Source organism: Periplaneta americana, chromosome 15 (assembly GCF_040183065.1).
Source record: "Periplaneta americana isolate PAMFEO1 chromosome 15, P.americana_PAMFEO1_priV1, whole genome shotgun sequence".
NCBI classification, from domain to species: domain Eukaryota; kingdom Metazoa; phylum Arthropoda; class Insecta; order Blattodea; family Blattidae; genus Periplaneta; species Periplaneta americana.
In genome coordinates, this window is record NC_091131.1 from 125,509,130 (window position 1) to 125,529,851 (window position 20,722).

Below are 20,722 nucleotides of genomic sequence, written 5' to 3' on the forward strand. Positions count from 1 at the left end.
TTTTTGGGTCTAATGACAGTTGATTTACAATATTAAGTCCATTAAAGATGTCTAACTGTAAACAATAGTGACTCACAATGTACTGTATATTCACCCTATGTCCATGAAATTTCGGCAAGTAAAGTTGGTCTACATTGTAACATAACAATGTTTACAGGAATAAAATGTCTAAGTCTGAACTTTTATTACATGCATTGATGTAGCCCTGCTAAAGCAAAAGTTCGTACATGCAAAAATTGTGTTTTTGAGTTAAGAAATGTATGTGTTTGAAAGAAGAGTTTTGTATCATATTACTAAACCAGAAAGTTGTAACTGTAATAAATCGAATCGTTCACTTAAATGCAATGTATTTACAAAAACTGCGTGTATGCTAGATAAGCACACACACATCTTAAGTCAAAAACGCAATTTATGCAGATACGACTTCTTGCTTTAGCAGGATTACAATTCAATGTGTCACAATTGTGCTTTTTCTTTATCTTCAGCCTGCAGTTTTAACCTATAGCTAAGCGCTCTTAAATAGACGCTAATTTCACCACGTTTCTCGTATGTTTGATAATTGATAATTTGAAACCATTGCCTCCATCTGCTGTTGATTTATTTAATATTATTTAACAGCATGACGCAATCTTTGGTTCCCTGCCTTTAGTTGTGCTATTAGAATTTGATTAGGCCTATTCCTCTGGTCTTTCCATATATATATATATATATATATATATATACATATATATATATATATACACACACACACACACACACACACGAGGATTGGGGCATAAGCCATGGCAACTATTTTTTTTGTGAGAATTCGAGCGTGGTGAAAAATGTGAAATATACAGATCAAAGGACAAGGAATGGACAAAATGTACGGACATTTAACAATACGCCAACATTTTGCTCTTCATGTTTATTACATTCGTTGCCATAACATTACAGCACACATACCCGTTCTAAAGGCCCTCAAAGTAGCTTCCACCGCACAGCGTGTAATTTAGCGAGTCTAGCCGGCCAAAAATCATTCCTCGAAAACTAATCGCTCAATTTTCATAAAATTTAGTATATACCTTCAATTATTGAAGTGAATAAGTTTTCAATAATGAAAATGAAAATAGCAACTATTTTTACTGAAAATAAAAATAGTAATATTGTAAAAAAAATTCGATTCGAGTGGAAAAAATAAATTAATGTTCATAATGTGGAATACACTTAAAATTGAAAGCGTAAGGCGAAGGAATATTGCTACATATCTTACTCGTTCGGACGTCAGATGCATCTCCATCAGAATCTGTATCCTCGCTGCTAGTCTCTCCTTTGACAGCACCGACTAATGGAGGCTTGGAGACAACTGCAGCACTACTATTGAAATCGACCGCAATTTCCTCTTCTTAATTTCTTTAAGCTGGTGATGTAAGGGTCCAAAGAAATAAGTAGCCTGAGTAAAAGATCGGTATTTGTGTCTTTCTTGATGTTTTTCTTGCGAAGACTCCTCTGAAAAGTTTAATATAGTATTTGTTCCTCGTTTCCTGGGCTTCCTCAGATAGTTTGCCAGTAAGTATAATAGTGTCCTGTGACCTTCTGTCCATGAGCCAAGAGTTTGTAAAGGATTGTAGGTATATAATATTATTTGTGCAAGCATAAATATAATTCCCTTGTCTCCCTTGCATACATGTCAAGTGTCCGTTCATCAGTATTGCAAAACCGCATGGAAAAGGTTTCTGATATATTATGTGTAAACGACTTAATATATTTCCATCTATTCCCGTAATATATGCGAAAGTGGAAACCTCCCTAAAAAATATTCTTTTCTTCTGGCGATCTTTCTTTAAAATGTGGACTAGTTTTTTTTTCCCCCTCCCCGTTTTGATCTTTCGCTAAGTCTCCGAAAAGTTTACGTGGACATCCTCGAATGCTTGTACTGGCAGAATCAAATTGGAATTGTTTTGTAGTAGATGGCAAAGTATTATATATTTTATTTTCAGACTTTGCATCTTGGTTCAAACATAGCGCATTATATTTTAAAACATTTTTCTCATTTCTGCTGTATTTTTCCCACCGTAATCGAATTTTCGAGCATAGAAATTTAATTCATTTTTTTTATTGACTGTAAAATGTCTTCAGAGTAATCTTTGAGACCAAAATGTTCAATTATATATGAGAATTTCACTTTTATCTCGCTCTTGTTCCACATATGGAAAACAGCTCTCCGGATTACGGAGCGCATGGTGGCTGAAAATAATTAATAGCTACTCTGTCTGCACCTGTTTGCAGAAAAAAATCACGACGTCGTATTTAGAAAAGTATAGTGAATATCTCTACAAAATTTTATCGAGCTGATAGAGGGCTACACCTTTTAAAAGTCAACTCGAAATATATAATAAGGTAAAACTCAAACTCTTTGCACATGTTTATCCAGACACTTATTCTAGACAATAAGATAATAATTTTTGTCACGAAAATTAGCTTATATGTAAGTACATACCTTCTTATAATATATCCACACTCTGTATTAGAAAAAATACTGTATTAACTTTACCACTTTGTACCATCCAAACACATACTTCGCGCCCGCCTCTGCAGCGTAAATGATCTTATCGGAGACATGCAACTTTCGCTCTGTTGTGAGGGTCCCCTAACAGATGTAAGCATCTGTCTACACTTGGATAATATACTTTGGAGTGTTATAAGAATTTAGCATTAAAGATAGGGTGTGAAAATTGATTTTTGGCCGGCTAGCTGCTTGAAATTACACACTGTGCACCGTCGGCCTGGTTGGCGCAGTTGGTATCATTGGCCTTTTATGCCCGAGGTTTGCGGGTTCGATTCCTGGACAGGTCGATGATATTTAAGTGTGATTAAATGCCAGTAGATTTACTGGCATGTAAAAACTCCTGCGGGACAAAATTCCGGCACACTGGTGACGCTGATACAACCTCGGCAGTTGCGAGCATCGTTAAATAAAAAATAGCATTTAACATTTAGCTACCTACCTCACGACTGTCCGTATGGAAGGGCATTATTCCCGATAGCCAACTCTCTGTGGCATTCTCTGGCATTCTTCTCACGGAGAACGACTATTTTGACATACGAGTGTTGTTCAATACGGGTTACATTCATCCTGCACGGTGCTACACTGGCAACTGATTTAACATTACTCTCTGTTCTATTATAGACAAGCACAGAGCCATCTTGTGTTGTGAACACACACTATGATTGCACGGCTTCCGTGCGACATGACATTTTGTGATACCAACCCTTACCGTTGAAAGAAAAAGTAGTTGCCATGACTTATCCCTCAACCCTCAAGGATGATGGGTCGCCAACATCCTCTGGAACTTAGAATGCTAACCCTCGACACAATTATTTTTATTTACTAATGTATTGCAATATATTTACATCAAGATCGAAGACATTCCAGATGTTAGGTGGATAACGTGACGGGATACCTTATCGTCTACTCCTTCGAGACGTTCTTTTTACGCACAGTATCTCCATGTAACTGTTAACTGACCAACTTCTTCACAAAATTGTCACTGGTACCTTATTATGACGTTCTTGCTTCTTGCATATTCTTGTATAGCCTAAAATAAAAAGTTTTCCTCACTTCTACTCCCGCCGAGCGATTGTGATGTGTATGAACCTCGACTTTATATACTTCGGTATTTTCAAAACTACACTTCATCACGCGTGTCGCGTTACAAGAATTGCGGAGAGAACACCTCCAGTAAATTCTGTTACCATTCTTGTTTTTGAGCCTAAAATGATAGTCATAATTGTTGTGAACTAGAAATATTTTGCCTTCCTTCGAGATCACCGTGTAAGCGCCTAAAGATTCTATTTTAATCGAAAAAGCGCGTCGCGGACGCATTGCCACCAAGACAACAGGAAACGGGAAGATAGCGCAGGACCTTACTAGAATTCAGAAGATTATGCACACCAACATTAAGGGAAAATCATAACTCAGTGAAGTAGTTGTTTATTTAAATAACTTAACAGTCCTTATCTTAAACGAAGAGCATTTGTTGTAATTGAAGACCTAGCTTTCTAAAGGGGCTAAGCACCAAACACAACTTTATGAGATATTGATAACGTCAAATGCATGTTGAGATATCTCCAACACCCTCTTTTGGCGCACGAATGAGTACTTACAGCTGAACTACGAGAGGGAAAATTTTATATGATATTCTCACATGGTTGTACTTCCCTAAGGTTAAATAAAATGAAATTTGAAAAATTGTCATTATTCTCTTTGGAAAGATAGGTATTCAATAAATCATGATACACTTTGGTATTACATTTTCAGACATTTAATGTCCTTTCGATCATAAAAGGGCGGTGTTCTGGATTCCGAAAATGTTCCAACTTCACCTCTTGTAGACCTAAATAATATTACTGCTTTCTCTATTCTGTGCTGCAAGTTATTGTATATGATTATTTAATGTCTTTGGAGGTAACTTATGTAAGTGAAATGGCTATTGAGATTACTGTTAATAAAATTGTCTTGTACTAAATTTGTTTTATCTCCGTTGCTAGTATTTCTATGCTGTATTTGTATAGTACAAATATATTGTATACCTATAACGTATTGGTTTATTATAGATTCTGTTTGTATATCACTTTTGATATCTGGCGTATGGACTGCATTTAACATCTGTCGGAGTGCTGAAATATATTTCGTCTTATAGGCTATTTGTATCTTGTCCAGGATTATTATTATTATTATTATTATTATTATTATTATTATTATTATTATTATTATATTTATTATTATTGTTGTTGTCGTTGTTGTTTGGTCAACTGTCTGAAGACAGATTTGAACCTCATAAGTTACACCAATAAGGCATCACTCATGAGGCAACTAGACTAGACGGCATTTCGGAAGGCGGTAGCTGCTACATGCGCCTTAGCATTTCTGGTATGTGACGTCACAAACTTTTACAGCTAAACCAATCAGAATCAGTCTATAACAAGTACTTCCCGAGTTGTTTGTTCACGTGTGAATGTTTTAATATATTGAATAAGTAAAACTAACATTTACTGTGTGTGTGTGCGTGAGTGCGTGCGATAAGTAAATGGAAGAAGAGACTGTAAAAAGACAAGTATTGCACGGCAGGCGCAGGAAATAATGTTTAAGGTGTATATATTATTTTAAAAACGAGACGAGCAGAACGCTGTCGGCCATCTTGATGTTGGTTGCAACCTTGCCAACGCGCAAGGAACGATTACAGAAGCATGTGGTGTTGTTAGTGAAGGAAAGAGGGTTTGGTTGGAGTCATGCTTACAGTAATCAACGGCTAAGGTCATTATTGTCTTTTGATACTTTAAATTCTCTCCTGTGCTACTTGTATTGCACGTGCGCGTGAAGTAGGCCTACGATGTGGCAATGTTGTATGCTGCCTTGCTCTTTCTATCTGTCTCTCTCGACCCAAAAGCTAGCAGACTACCGCCTTCCGAATTGCCGTCGACTCTAGACCAGGAGATAATGGGGTAGGGAGGCTAGTTTCTTTCCCACTCCAATGCATACATCGCCGATTAGCTACATATTCCACTAATCAGATTATTATTATTATTATTATTATTTTCCAGTGTGCAACGCAGGATTTCAATGTGACACTAGACGCTGCATCCCTGCTGACTGGAAATGTGACGGCCATGTTGACTGTGAGGATCAGTCAGACGAACTCAACTGTGAAGAGTGTGCGAAAGGTACAAAACATATTTAATAATAGTATTTATTATACACGATTGTACAACTTTCAGCCTTTTTTTATTTCTTCTGGAGGCCTGGATCAGAACGTCACAGAGTGAGAGTGATTGTGGAGTAGTGGTAGATGATGATGGTAATAGTGAAGGGAAACAGGAGAACCCCGAGAAAAAACCCTCGTGCCCCCTCTTTGTCGACCGCAAATTCCTCCATGACCCAGTTGGGAATCGAACCTGGGTCGCCACGGTGGAAACCAGAGACGCTAACCACTCCGTCAGGGCGATTTTGGTAATACCAACCCTGGGCCATAAGCTTGAAACGGTGGAACCAAAAAGGTGTACTAGCACAGTCTAGTAGGCCTATATACAGTCACGAATATTGAGTTGTGAGGGTGGTAGGAACAATAGACTGTGCCTGTATTATTTCGCATTGTCTGTAATGAGGCGATATTAGCGATCCTAGTGGTTAGCAACTATCTGTGGATGCATATTTAATACGTATTGAGTTTCGTAACTGTATATACTAGACTGTGGTACTAGTATGGCCGTCAAATTAACCATAGTTCATCTCTTTTTCCGGTGTGTTTCTCAGCTGTTTTGTTCATATTATTACGATTACAAATTGTTTCGTGTTGTGAATATTTCAAAAGTGTAGTCAAGTTCAACAGGTGTTATTTTTTCATAAATAAGCTAATATTCTGTTCGGCTCAACTGTAGAATTTATGTCCATTGATATGTTCCCCTATGCTTTAACATATGAAGCAGTGCTTGATAAAAGAAAGACTGTGGAAATGAAGTGTTCAGTCTATGTCACAACCATAATACTTTTAATAAATATACAGTGAAATGTACTTGATATAATATTCTGCTAGTACTCCTGTTACCTCCACATCCATTCTAATCCGTTTACGTATGACCGAAACCGATAGTAGCAATTTAATATGTGACAATTGGCGGTATTTCGCGGTGGATTATGGGGCGTAAAAGGTATAGTTTGACCGAGCCCCTACAGCCGGGGCTGCGCAGAAGTTTAGAGTAGGGACAAATTGAAGCTTGCGTCCGCCGCCATGCTTTGGGAGAAGCACCGGCTATCAGACGGCTGCACTATACAATGCTGAATGTTTAATATGTATGTTTGGTGTCTCTTATAAATAAATCTGAATGGATAAATGAAAAAAAATCTTATTTACATTTAAAGCGACCTCGTTAAAGACATAATCAAGCTCAGTTACCGTTAGTTTGACATGAAACGAAAGAAAACTGTAACAATTTGATACCGTAACTAAAGATGTTGTATAGTTATTTGGCAACATATAGAGAGAACAGAAATACAAATGCATATTGTAGTAATAGTTCAGATGAAAAGAAAAATATTAGTACTATTAACTTTTATTAACAAAACACTGCCTGTGTAAGACGTTACATTAGGCCTACATTGTAAACACGTTTGCTTTGATGTGGACGAGAAATGAACAATTATTATTTATTCGCTTCCATATCACATAATATAGGCTTACACCTGTAAAATAATAAATAAATGAAAGCGCACTAATGTGCATTGATGTGGTGGTTATCTACTGTTCCCTACTATACTCTGTCAGGGATCGTACACCTGTAAAATAGAAACACGTACAGTACCTAATGTTTTAGTTAGAAATATAAGTAGGTCTACCGTGCAATAGCTTATTATCACAGCTGTAGTATGCATGAATTAGTCAATTAGTCATATAATATAACTCAGGCCTAATGTACAGAACATCTTGCCTATTGTTTTATTATTATTATTATTATTATTATTATTATTATTATTATTATTATTATTATTATTATTATTATTGGCTCCGTTAAATATTGTCTTACAACATTTTTATGTAAAGTATTGTACTGGTAACCTTAAGCTGTGTGCTAACATCTGCTCTTTATGTAGTACTTTCTTTTATTTGGTTATTTAATGACGCTGTATCAACTACTAGACTATTTATCATCGATGGTATTGATGATAACGAGATGATATTTGGCGAGACGAGGCCAAGGATCCGCCATAGATTACCTGACATTCACCTTACGGTTGGGGATACAAGAAAAAACCCAACCAGGAAATCAGCGGGAATCGAACCCGCGACCGAGCGCGACTCCGGACCAACAGTCCTTAACCCACTGAGCTACGTCATTAGATCTTTATGTACTTTTATGGTCAGTTTAACAAGTTTAAAATATTATTCTCGGGAGGAATCTGGGATCCATTTTCTAAAACATGTTCCTATAACTTATAAGTGTAGAAAGATTGTATAAGTGTTCTACTTCTAGACAACATTGTTTTCACACGATTAAGAGTGGGTGGTAATATGCCATTAAACTGTTAACATCTGTATAATCGCTCTTTCACTTCAGCGGCATATTTTTATAATCTCAGATGATGGTATGACAAGACTCCCATTATTCTTTCGTTAAAAAATAAAAGAGATTTTATTTACTGCTGGTAGGCTACGTACCATAAATTGAGTCTTTAGATTTATTACACCATATTTTTCTTAATGATTTAATAACTAAGCCAACAATGAATACAATCACATTTTGACAATATTGTGTCATTGAGAATGATGTAAGAATGAGGGAATTGCAATCCATATCTGCAGTATAAGAGTCATATCGCCTCTGATTCTCAAAACACTGAGGATTATTATTACAGTGCGTTAGGTGTTTGGAAAATACCATTGGGTATATAGACATTTTTAGCGGACGTCCCTGTCTTTGTAATATAATTTAAATAAATTAGTTACTTATTTTCTAACGTAATATAAAAAACATAAGTAAAAATATTTCATGTATTCGGTCATAAGAAATAGAAATAGACTAATAAGTCTACTTATGAGCAATATAAGGCGTTTATATTTAAAACAATGTTTAGTTACAATATTTAGATTTACTTCTGTTATTTTATATTATACGTTAGAAAATACATAAATAAGTGTAGTTATATTACAGTGAAGGAGGAAATCCACTAAGAAAACGCCTATATACGCAGTGGTATTTTCTAAACTCCGAATGCTTTATAGAAAGAATCATTCGTGCTCCCCAAACATGGCGTCGCGCGAACCTGCGCGAGAGGTTCCAAATTTGTACACGACACCAGGGCCAATTGTGTGTCTAGATATATAACTACAACGTCTTTGAATTTGACTAGGCGCGGCTCCTTAAGGCCCTTAACACACTTGCAGAGTTTTCGCTAGCGAGAAATGTGTTGCGAGAAAGAAGTGAAGAGCCTTCCTCCACACACTTGGCGAGTTCTCGCTATCACAGATCACACCTCGCTATGATCATCTATGCACTGCCTTCATGCAGAAAGCATTTTTCTGATTATAGTAATCACTCGTTGGGGGAAATATTATAGATTATGTATTTACGTATATTGTCGTACTTAAATATATAATCTGTAAGTATATTGTCGTACTTTACAAATTACGTACGAACGCTATGTTGAATCTGAGTATTCAGATGATGAGGAAATGGAGTTACATGAACATATTTTGTTAATGAAAAGAAAAAGTAGGCCTAAAATTAAAGCCAGAAATATCTGAAAATCGCATTGTATCTTACGAAAATAAGGGCGAGTTTTGGACACTGGTTTCGATTTGAATGATGATTCGTTTAGGCACTATTTCAGGTTGAATGGACCTCAGTTTTTTTTAACTCATTATATGATAGAGGATTCTTTGCTATGTTCTGATTAAAATTATGTGAACTGTTAAGCCATATAGATACATTATTTCAAATGTTTAATTAATACTATTAAATCTCATCAAAATAAAATATAGCCCTATTTATTTTCAGATAATCTGATATTTGTCTCCAGATTTCTTCTTTAAGTTTCGTGTTTTTATAGTTTTCATCCCGTGTATCATATAAATAGGTCTACGGGTGACCTCGTACAAGTTCGATAAGTTTCTGACTGCAATTATCAGCCATCTTTCCTCATTTTCAAATAAAAACAATACAATTCATCGCCACCTGTGATATCTTTTTCTACATTCAATCGTCATAAAGAGTATAAATGTCAAACATCTTTGATAAATGTGTCAAGAAAATTCGCTGAGCTACCGATTCCAGCGAGAAACTCGCGCGAGGTTTTTGCCTCGAACGAGAATCTCTTCCAATGTGTGGACGTCCATTTGAACCCATGTTATCAATTTTTAAATTTTCTTGCAACACATTTCTCGCTGGCGAAAACTGCAAGTGTGTTACGGGCCTAAGGTTGTAGCACAGTCTAGTATATACAGTCACGAAGCTTAATACTTACTAAATATGCAAACGTAAACAGTTGAAATATGCATTCATAGATAGTTGCTCACCACCAGGATCGCTACTATCGCCTCATCACAGACTCTTTCCCTAGCAGACCATAAAATGTATTGTACTTTCGATATCGTGTTCTTTTGAAAAAATTAACACCTTCCTTCCACTATTTAAATATGAAATACATAAGGTTTATATATTATTTTCATAAAATATATATTATATTCTATAAACTCACCTTCCTGGATCTTTCGAAAGTATAACTCTAACCTATTTTTCTAACAATTTATAGTACTACAAACGTCTCCTTGTCCCATATTATTATTCAAATTATTGTATTTTAGCCATTTACAGTTATTACAACCGATAACGAACTTTTCACAAAAATGCGAAATACGGCACAGTCAATGCTTTTTCGATCTAGACCAGGCCGTAATGTTTGTTCGGGTTTTCCATTTCAGTGTACGGAGCTCAGTGAAATATTATAACTTTATTGCTTATCATTGCTAAGCTTTATTTAGTGTAATGTGTTATAAGTTCCGTTTACTTCTTGTTGCATAATATGTTGCAGAAATAATTACAAAACTGTGTTATTTTAATGTGAAGAGAATTTTATATGTTAACATTAGCTGTTCGTGTCAACATTTCAAGTTTAGAATGGAAGCTAATTTGAGGTTTAATAAAAAAGAATTAAATTTATATTTGGATTTCAATTTAGCACATCTACCTTCCTTAATTTTTGAAAAAACATTTACCATACCACTCCTATGAAATTAGTGTACGTACAATTGTGTTACTTCATCTCTTAAGTAGTAGATAAATACAAAAATTCAGTACCCAATTTTAGTATTAAAATACAGACAAATTGAATGCCCGGGGCGTCATACATGACATTATGCTTAATTATAATGTATGATTGCGAATTTAGGAATATAAGTTAAATATAGTAAACATAATCTATAATTTTCATATGAATGGCAAGGCATTGGAGATCATTAAATTTAGACAGAAAGGGGCAACTGGTACAGTAAACATAATCTATAATTTCAACATATCTAAATATCCGTGCGGTGCAATTGAAAATTATTGAATCGTGCATAAATGAGTGTACAAGAATTTCGCAATATTTAATCGAAATAAAGGTAGGTAGGTCTATTACACATACGAACAACGTAATTTTCACACCATAAATAATATTACATCTTAACTCGCAAGTAAATTATGTCTGAAGTGTCTCATAATCATTGTTTTAAATTTTATTAATGGAATTATACTACATTTTAAAGAAACATATGTTACTGTTTATGCATTCTAACTAATTTATATGGTTGAAACGCCGCCCTTCGTGATCGGGTTAAGCGAGTTACATCACAGTCTAATAGATAGATATATATTAGACTGTGGTTACATGGTGTGCCCAGCGAATAGGGATTATAAAGAATGGACACTTCGCGTCGGTACCTTTGATGTAGCCGGACCGATTTCAATGACCTTCAAGCCAGCTAGAGCGTCAGATTCTGCTTTCTCCCTAGAGTTGGCGCTGATATCACACCAGCTAGCAGTCGACACAGCGGAAATATAACACATATAATTAATACATCTAGGTACATTATGTACTCAAATAAAATAAATTGGATCCATAAAATAATAAATCCTTCATTAACTGTAATGTCTAGACTCTAGAGTTCCTTTATAATGATAGTTCAGACGTTGACCCCAACAACAATTAAAATATGTAATGATTTGATAGCGCTGAAAATGGAAAAACAAAACTCTTACGAGAAGTAAAACCATATACCTATATTATATTATTATACAAATATTAAACGAATTCGATACTTAATTTTATAATGTATTATATTATTTTATAATATAATTTATGATACCTGAAATATAAAATATTATTATTACAACTAGTTTGTCACTGAGAAATAAGGAAAAGGTGTTAACTTGAATTTATTTGAAGCAAAGCGTTACTGGATTATGCAATAAGGTAGGCGATGTTTGGATCCTGTGCCTTAATTCTATTCTCAATTGTTATCTTAGCGTACGCTCGATTACACTACCTCTAGTGCTTGAAAGTGGAACTAGCCGCTAGCGCACAGAGAAACTAAACACAGGAAAATTCGCTCAGTGTCCATTCTTTATAATCCCTATTCGCTGGTCTGCCTTACGGCCTATATTAGATCATGATGGCTGTGGCACAGTCTATTGTTCCTAGTACTCACAGCGCTCCAAACGGCTAGCAACTACCGCGAGATTTGCAAAAAATCACCCCAAGCTTCGTGACTGTATATAGTAGACTGTGGTTGTAGCAAGTATAACGAATTACAAATCAAACCAACAAAGACAAAAACAATCTAAAAATAGGAGAAAAATAATAACACAGATAATTGGACAAGAAAGGAAATGTCTGCTCCCTTTTGCGCTACACCTAAAAATATCTACGGATATTTTGGTTTAAAATATGTTAAGTTATTGTGGTCTAAGTACACGATTGGTATGATGAGCTGTAGTAAGTTTCTCATCCAACTATAATCGTTTGTAGGAGCCTCATCATTGACTTGCCAAAGTAAACGACCGTACTTCTTATGGAGACTGGCTTGATCTGTGGTATCTCTTCGGTGCGAGGGGATGAGAGGGGTGTTGTCCAGTGTTGAGTTTCAGTTGTTGATAAACGAACAGGGGGGTAGGTAAACCAAAGACGTTTTATAGTTTAACCGGGTAAACGAGCTTTGAAAATGGAAACAGTGGCAGTAGCTCACAGAACTACTGACGAATGACAATGAATGAATGAGTCAAAGACAAAACATGCCCGCCCAGCGACTGCAGTTAGGCGCAAAAACAAGGTTTTTTTTTTTTTAGGGTAGAGGGTGAGCTTGTATTTTATTGGTGTTTATGGTTTCCGTTTGACCGTTTCACTGCGACTGCAGTATGCAGTTACTCGAATCGAGTTGGTTGAGAGCACGTGGCGACGCGTAAGGAGCTGTTTTAATAAATTGTGTTTGTGTTATTCTACTATATTAAATAGACCCTAGTTAAGATGAATACAATTCAGTCTTTAATAGAACATCCATTTTCATCGTGCAGCTTAGAAGAGAAGTGTGAGGTTAAGCGTCCTGGTAGATCGACTCCGAACCTTGATATTTCGCAGTGCGTGAAAACCAAAACCAGTCGTTTAACAGAAAATTCAATTCTGACGCGTACGAGAAGTTTCTGTGGTTATGTGGCTGTGAAGTAAGAAAGTCTTTGTCCTGTTTTCCTTGTGTTCTGTTCGGAGGAGAGTAGGAAAACACCTTTCAGCCTCTGAAGTCGTCAAAGTGATTGTTAGTAAAATTTCTAGTAATTTTGTACATTCGCCGAAAGTTGAACACAAATTGTCTCTGAAAAAATTCCATTAGACACACAGTCTGAAATGTTTCTGAACTCGTCAGTGCCATAAATAACTGAAAGTTCAGTGCGAATATTCCTTTCATTTATGAACAGATACGCTCTAATGACACTACGAAGAGAGACTTCTGGGAAAACATTGTGGAAATAAATAGGTGAGCTTTTGCAAATTTTTATGACTGCAGCATGATAGGCCTAATATTTTGTAGTAAGAAAGTAAACGAACAAAATTTTGAAGCACCAGCCGCCACTGAGTTCGACGTCATATCCGTCGTACCGATTTCAAGCATATTTGCCTGGATTACTCTCTTCGTTCTTTTTATTCTCTCAGTGTAATACGTATCTCTCTTTTTTTCGACTTTCTTGTGTTCTATATATTCCGCGTTTGTGTCTGAAGCGCTAGTGCGCTGGTCGTAAATCCAGATGGATTTGGTACGATCTGCGGCCAGATCGTGATAGAATTTGTGGATGACAAAGCAGACGTTACAGACTTTTTTCGGGGTCCTCCCATTTCGCTCAACCATTCCACCAACACATTCTACTTTCCCCTCAGCATTTTAATCTATAATCTGCAATAGTTAAAAATAGGCTGGGGTGAAGGCTTGAGGGGTAGTACTGGTGTCCGATATTGATACGGAAAAGGCTTGGAATTCCGGACTCTGGGGTTTATCGGATACGTCTAAAGATGGAACCTCGCTCTGCCAGGGCTGAGGCAAGAGGCCCACATGTTAGTATAGGATTCACGAATGCCCCCAGGTCACCTGTCAGACTTGGACAATCATCGCATTTATAGGGCGCATAATGGGTCAGTGTAAGCCTAAGTGCAAGGATCCGTCCCGGGTTCGACTCTCGAAAAGCCAGCCAAGCCACATAATATAAGCTTATAGGCTACAATGAGATGCTTATGGTGTTTCCTAATCAAGTGATGTAGATGTAGCGTAGATGAAGGCTGGTAATTCACGGCACATTGCGGATTGCTAAGAAGTACCTATATTAGCTTGCTGAAATTCTAACTATCCTGATTTTATTGTTACACTTAATTGACTTCTTGACACCTACATTTATTTTGTAATATGAACATATTTAAGTTCCAATTAACTTTCTCACATTACTCCGTGTATAAATATGAATAATTATACAGTGTGTTAATTAAGTATGGAATATTGCTAATATTCATTTTATGAAAAAGTACCAAAAACAAAAGTTGTTGGAGATATCTAACTAAAACTTATGGCTGTGGTCTTACAAAAGTATTTATTCATGTACAAGGTGTGGCAGAAAATAAACCTTTTTAAATGGCATCTATATTAAATTTTATATATTTGAAATGTCCATTCAATTTTACATACAAATAGAAGTTTGACTCAGCATAAACGATGAATACTCTCTTGTAAATGTTAAGGTTCTTTCAAACGCTTTGATAATGTAACACAAAATAAATGTGTGTATTCATATGTTGTAGGCCATGATACAAACAAAACAATAACGTAACTGTTTCAGAGAATGTTTAAAATTATAACAAATGTTCAAAATCAGAACCATTCACGGCCATACGTCAGTCTATCACGAAAGCAGTCCATTGACTTTCTCACAGTTTCAGGAGTGATCAGTTCTATCTCATTACTAATCCTTAATTTCAGGTCTTCAATACTGTTCAGTCTATCACGATACACCCTGGACTTGAGGTAATCCCACAGGAAGAAATCCATTGAGGTCAGGTGATCTAGCTGGCCATTCAATGTGTTCTCTTCTTCCAGGGAACATTTGGCTCAGGAAATCTATTACTCTTATACCATAATGTGGAAGTGCACCATCTTGTTGAAACTAGATGTTCCTTTGACACACACCAGGAAACAACTGTCTGAAAGCTGGGATAACATCGTGCAGAAGCTGTTGATACTTATCAGAGTTCAAATTTCCGTCTATGAAAAATGGACCAATTTTGCTCTTCCCACTAAACCTGCTCATTTTGTGCATACCATGTATGTGCTTCTGCCATCCAATGGGGGTTGTGAGGAGACCAACACTGACAATTATGGCGATTGACAGTGCCATGTAGAGAGAAAGTTGCTTCATCTGAAAATATGATACACTTCTCAAAATGTGGGTTCTGATCTATCATCCCAATCATTGTTTCACAGAATTCATTCCTTCTATCAAAATCATCCTCATTTAACTCTTGCACAAGATGAATTTTATATGGATGCCATTTCTGTGATTTCAACAGTTTCAATACTGATACATTTTTAGTAGGTTATTTTACGACACTTTATCAACAACTTAGGTTATTTAGCATCTGAATGAGATGAAGGTGATAATGCCAGTGAAATGAGTCTGGGGTCCAGCACCGAAAGTTAGCATTTGCTCATTCCATACTGATACATGATTGACATCATATTCAAGTGCCTCCTGTCTAGTTGATTTGAGAATCTTCGTCATTGCATAACATCATATCAAGGGCATTTTCATCACCTGTAATTATTTTTGGTCTTCAGCTTTTGGTTTATTCTTGACACTTCCTGTTTCATTAAATTATTTTACTATTTTTGAAACCGTTGACTGTTATGTTCTTATTTGGGTATACCTTATTAAATAAATTACATATCTCTTGTTGATTTCTCTTTCTGTCACCATAACCAACCATCATTAAGTTTTCTATCCTTTCTCTTTCGGAAATCATTGCCATGATGAACAGTTTTAAATTCAGGAATGAAAAGATGTCATTGTCCATATGAATACACACATTTATTTTGTGTTACATATCAAAGAATTTGAAAGAACCTTAACATTTACAAGAGAGTATTCATCATTTATGCTGAGTCAAACGTCTATTTGTATGTAAAATTGAATGGAGATTTCAAATATATAAAATTTAATATAGGATGCTATTTAAAAAAAGTGTTATTTTTTTGCCACATCCTGTACATGAATCAATACTTTTGTGAGACCATAGCCATAAGTTTTAGTTAGAGATCTCTAACAACTTTTGTTTTTGGTATTTTTTCATAAAATGAGTATATAAAGAGTTATTAGCAATATTCTAGGCCTATAATTAATTAACACACTATATACATAATCATACACCCGAAGAAAGGTCATAATTTTAGAACAAGACTTGTAAAGTAGTTTCAAGTAAAAATAATCCGTGTTAATATGGTTCAGAATCAAACGGACACGAAACTATGACCGATTCTAAAAAATACTGTAGCTGTGTCTCCTTCACTCAAAATCATGTTTAGAAACTGTTAGCAGAGGCAAAAAGTATAAATGATTTCAAAAAATAGCTACATATCCATTATTCTAAATCATGTTTGAAAACTATGATTCTCAAAAGTTTCTATTACTCTGAATTATGTTTAAAAACTGGTAAGTTTGTCCTCCCATTTATTCATTCATCCATATTAGTTAAACAATGAAAGTATTATACGGACCAATATAATTTACGCCATAATTGATTTTACCTTGCAGGTATGATTCATTGCGGAGAAAAGAGATGCATGGCACAAAGTCACATGTGTGATGGCGTAGAAGACTGCCCATGGGGTCAGGATGAACGGAATTGTTGTAAGTTATCACACGAATATATAAGAGAATATAATTATAATCTCAATATTTTGTATGGTATTCAATTTTATTGAAATTGGGAATTAAAGAAAAACCTATTCTACCCACAAAAACCCTGTTTAAAATATTACGGAAAATAAGTTGCCTATATACAGACATAAAGTAGGTAGGCCTATTTATCATTTTATTATTCAACTAGCCGTACCCGTGCACTCCGCTGCACCTGTTAGAAATAAATATAAAGTAATTACATAATTAAAATAGGACGTTTGATCCAGGGAACAACTTTTACAACAGCGCAAGATAATCTGCTTCGCTCATTACCCAATTTTTTTTTAATTGCATTTATTGCATATATATTTTATGTATTTTAACACGATTCAATTGAGCATAGTTAAAATTTGAATTATAAAATAATGGATTGCTAAGCTAACGTACTATTACTGCATACTAACACTCTCGTTGTTCGTTAATTCTCTGAGATTAAAATGAGTGTACATAAATATTATTTTAAGAAATGCAGAAAACGAATGTACAAAATAGCCTATCAAATTTTCTGTGCATAAGAAGCTATTTTAATCTTACCTGTCCTCGATTTACTCAGACGTTACTGTAATGACATTATAGTATTATGTCCATCTAGAGAAACTACAGATTCCAATGGTGAAATAATAATAATTAATTATACAAATCGGTTAATTTAGCTTCTGATATTACTTCATACAAATGCAGAAACATTCTCTGTAGGCTATGTTTAATAGCTTTCGATTTTTGATGTTCAAGGCCCCTGTTTCTATTGTTGTTGTTCAAGGCCCCTTATAGACGAAGTCATTTGTTCTTAATTCATTGCACCATCTTAGATGGATTTATTTTAATTTTAAAACTCATTTATCTCATTAAATATCAGTCCTATCAAAATTTTGTAAAGAATAAAACTTATCGGAAATCATTTTTAAAGAAACTTTTGTTATGTAACATTTTTCACAAAAATCAATAATAAGTGAGATATTTCGATTTATTTAATTCAGGCCTCCTTATAACTCCCCTTTTAAATAAAGTATTTTGAATGCCATATAGCCTAAAATCTAAGTTACAACGAACTTAATTTATATTCCAATTTTCATATAAATCAGTTCAGCCATTATCGCGTGAAAAGGTAACAAACATGCAGACAGACATACAAACAAAAATTTCAAAAATGCGATTTTCGGTTTCAGGGTGGTTGATTATATATGTTAGGACCAATTATTTTTGGAAAATCGAAAATTACCAGAAAAATTTCGGCTACAGATTTATTATTAGTATAGATAACTCAGTAAAAAAAAAAACGATTGTACCAAAAGCATTTCACTTTATTTGCGATTTTCAAACTTAAAATAATGTACCTAAGCTTCCTTTCAAAAAATTACTCTCTTCTAAATAATTTTTAAAGCTAATTTGAAATCAATATTAGTATTGAAAGTAATTGTATAAATGATCCAGCAGATGCAATTAACAGTTAATAATACATATAGCAGAAAAGTTCATTTTATCTTAGAATGACTGTAGACACATTTCCTGATTTCCGAACACTCTCTCTCTCTCTTTATTTAAGAATTGCAGTTAAGTTACAATTAGGCTAATAATTTCTTCTTGTTACATAGGCCTAGTTCATTGATTCAATTCTGTTTACGAATTGATAATATCTCAATTAAATTATTATTATTATTATTATTATTATTATTATTATTATTATTATTATTGTTGTTGTTGTTGTTGTTGTTGTTGTTGTTGTTATAATCACATCAGAGGGAGTATTATTTGCACAGCCTAACACTCTTAAATTTAATAGATATATTGCTAAGAATTTCTTATACTATTTCTTTTTGTTTTAGTACGTCTAAGTGAGCGCATGGGTGATGTGGGCCGAGGAAAGTTAGAAATTTTTCAGCCTGAGGAACAGAATTGGCAACCAGCATGTGTGACGCATTGGGACTCTGGTTCATCTGCAAATTACATTTGTTCTCAGATGGGATATACGTAAGTACATCAAAAGTAATAAGAAAATGACATACAGAGTGTTTCTGAAATACCTATACGACACTATTTTGGTAATGTAATCTATGTGATGTTAACTTCGTAAAAATGTGACTCTTGTTATATCCACTACATTTTTTTTTTTCTGTTCTGGCTGCACAAAATAAGAACTGAAACAACTGAAAACTGATTTACTTTTAAAATGTATAACATTTTCTATATAATGTCCGCCAAGTTAGCTCTGTGGTAGTGCGTCTGCCTCCAGAATAGCCGGCCGGGTTCGATTCCAGGTAGAGAAATTTTCATGTAAAATTTTTACCTTGGAACTAGGAGAGATAGCAGTGCACAACTTCTAATCCCTAAATTGTGTACCAATATGCCTGGGTTAAATCCCAAACCTCTCCGTAGTGCATATGAAGAGAAGGCATATGTCACTGTTAGAGTGTTTCGTCCATTGGATGGTTGGATGGGGACGTTAAGCCTGGCGGCCCCCTTGGTGCTATTTGACAGGAGTAGGCCACATGCTGGCACTGGGTTTTCCCTTCTCTCTTCCTCACCACCATCGTCATCCTTACAAATTCCAAATTCCCTACACTATGTTTACACGAACACTTACCCTAGTACATGACATAACTCTTCACAGATACACATCATGTACAGCGTGGCCTGCTGAAGTAGTGTACAATGGGTCACATTACTGCCATCTATCTGCAATATGAGGAACCCGAATCACGCAAGTAAAGTGGGTAGACATTAGATACACACACACACACATACATTTTCTGTAGGCCTATACATAATCATAGTACAAAAATGAAGGTGGCTTAGTGATGAGACAATATACCTACTCAAAAGGACTAAATGCAATGTTGTACTCATTTTATCATTGAGTTACTAGGCAACAAACAACTTATAGCTGTTGTTGGTAGCTATTGTTGTTGTTGTTGTTTTTTTTTTTTTTTAAGACACACTTTAACATCTGTGATCATATCACGTGTGTAGGATCTTCGAGTATATCAGTAGGCAGTTTTTACTATTGTTGAGTTTCTATTTCTACTGTCGTGTATTATACATAGATGGCTTATATTCATGTAACTGATTTTAGATTTTGATTAATATTCATGATATTGGTGATTGAGGCAGTGATGAATGATGGTATGTAAATTTCCAATCCGTATTTGCTTTTGTGAATAAGGGAAACAATGAAAAACTCGTTACATTGGCCGACCACGGGGTTCAAACCCAGAACCTCTCGAATGTGAGTCTCAAACATTACCATCTGAGCCAACTCGCTCGGTAGATATTGTTTTGAAACGCACGTCAAGAAGCATTTAATTCCATATTTGTGGTGTTTAGTGTCTACTATTTTCAGTTTCTCATTGGAAGTGTATGGAGACAAAATCACAATTAGAGCAGAGGAGTTGGTCCAAATATGGGCTAGGGTGGAAAAGTGGCGGTTCGTGAGATTTGGTGTTGGGGGCTCACATATTGAATACTCAAAAAGTCATAATATTAATTTATAGCATTCCTTTTTTCATGAACATGAACTCGTTCCCCGACAAAATAAACGTAACATAAGACTATAAAAATCAATTGAACATTCGCCCAACCCATTAATGTGGAATAGGATGGTGTTAATATTGAATGTTTGTAGTGAAAATCCACCCTTCTCTGTTTTTTTGTTGCAAATATGTTGATGACTCTGTCGTTGAAATTGACGACTCTTCTTCACCAAGACTGTCTTCCAGTATTCCTCCTG

At 35.2% G+C, this 20,722-nt stretch overlaps 1 protein-coding gene across 1 annotated transcript in view; it reads left to right on the plus strand.

The window, feature by feature from the left end:
• LOC138715735 (uncharacterized) overlaps window positions 1-20,722 on the plus strand; it is a 432,440-nt gene that overhangs the window by 386,873 nt on the left and 24,845 nt on the right. The window contains exons 10-12 of the mRNA XM_069848791.1: window positions 5,584-5,703; window positions 16,852-16,947; window positions 18,822-18,966. Coding sequence (XP_069704892.1) covers window positions 5,584-5,703; window positions 16,852-16,947; window positions 18,822-18,966 — 361 coding nt within the window. The remainder of the gene's footprint in view (window positions 1-5,583; window positions 5,704-16,851; window positions 16,948-18,821; window positions 18,967-20,722) is intronic.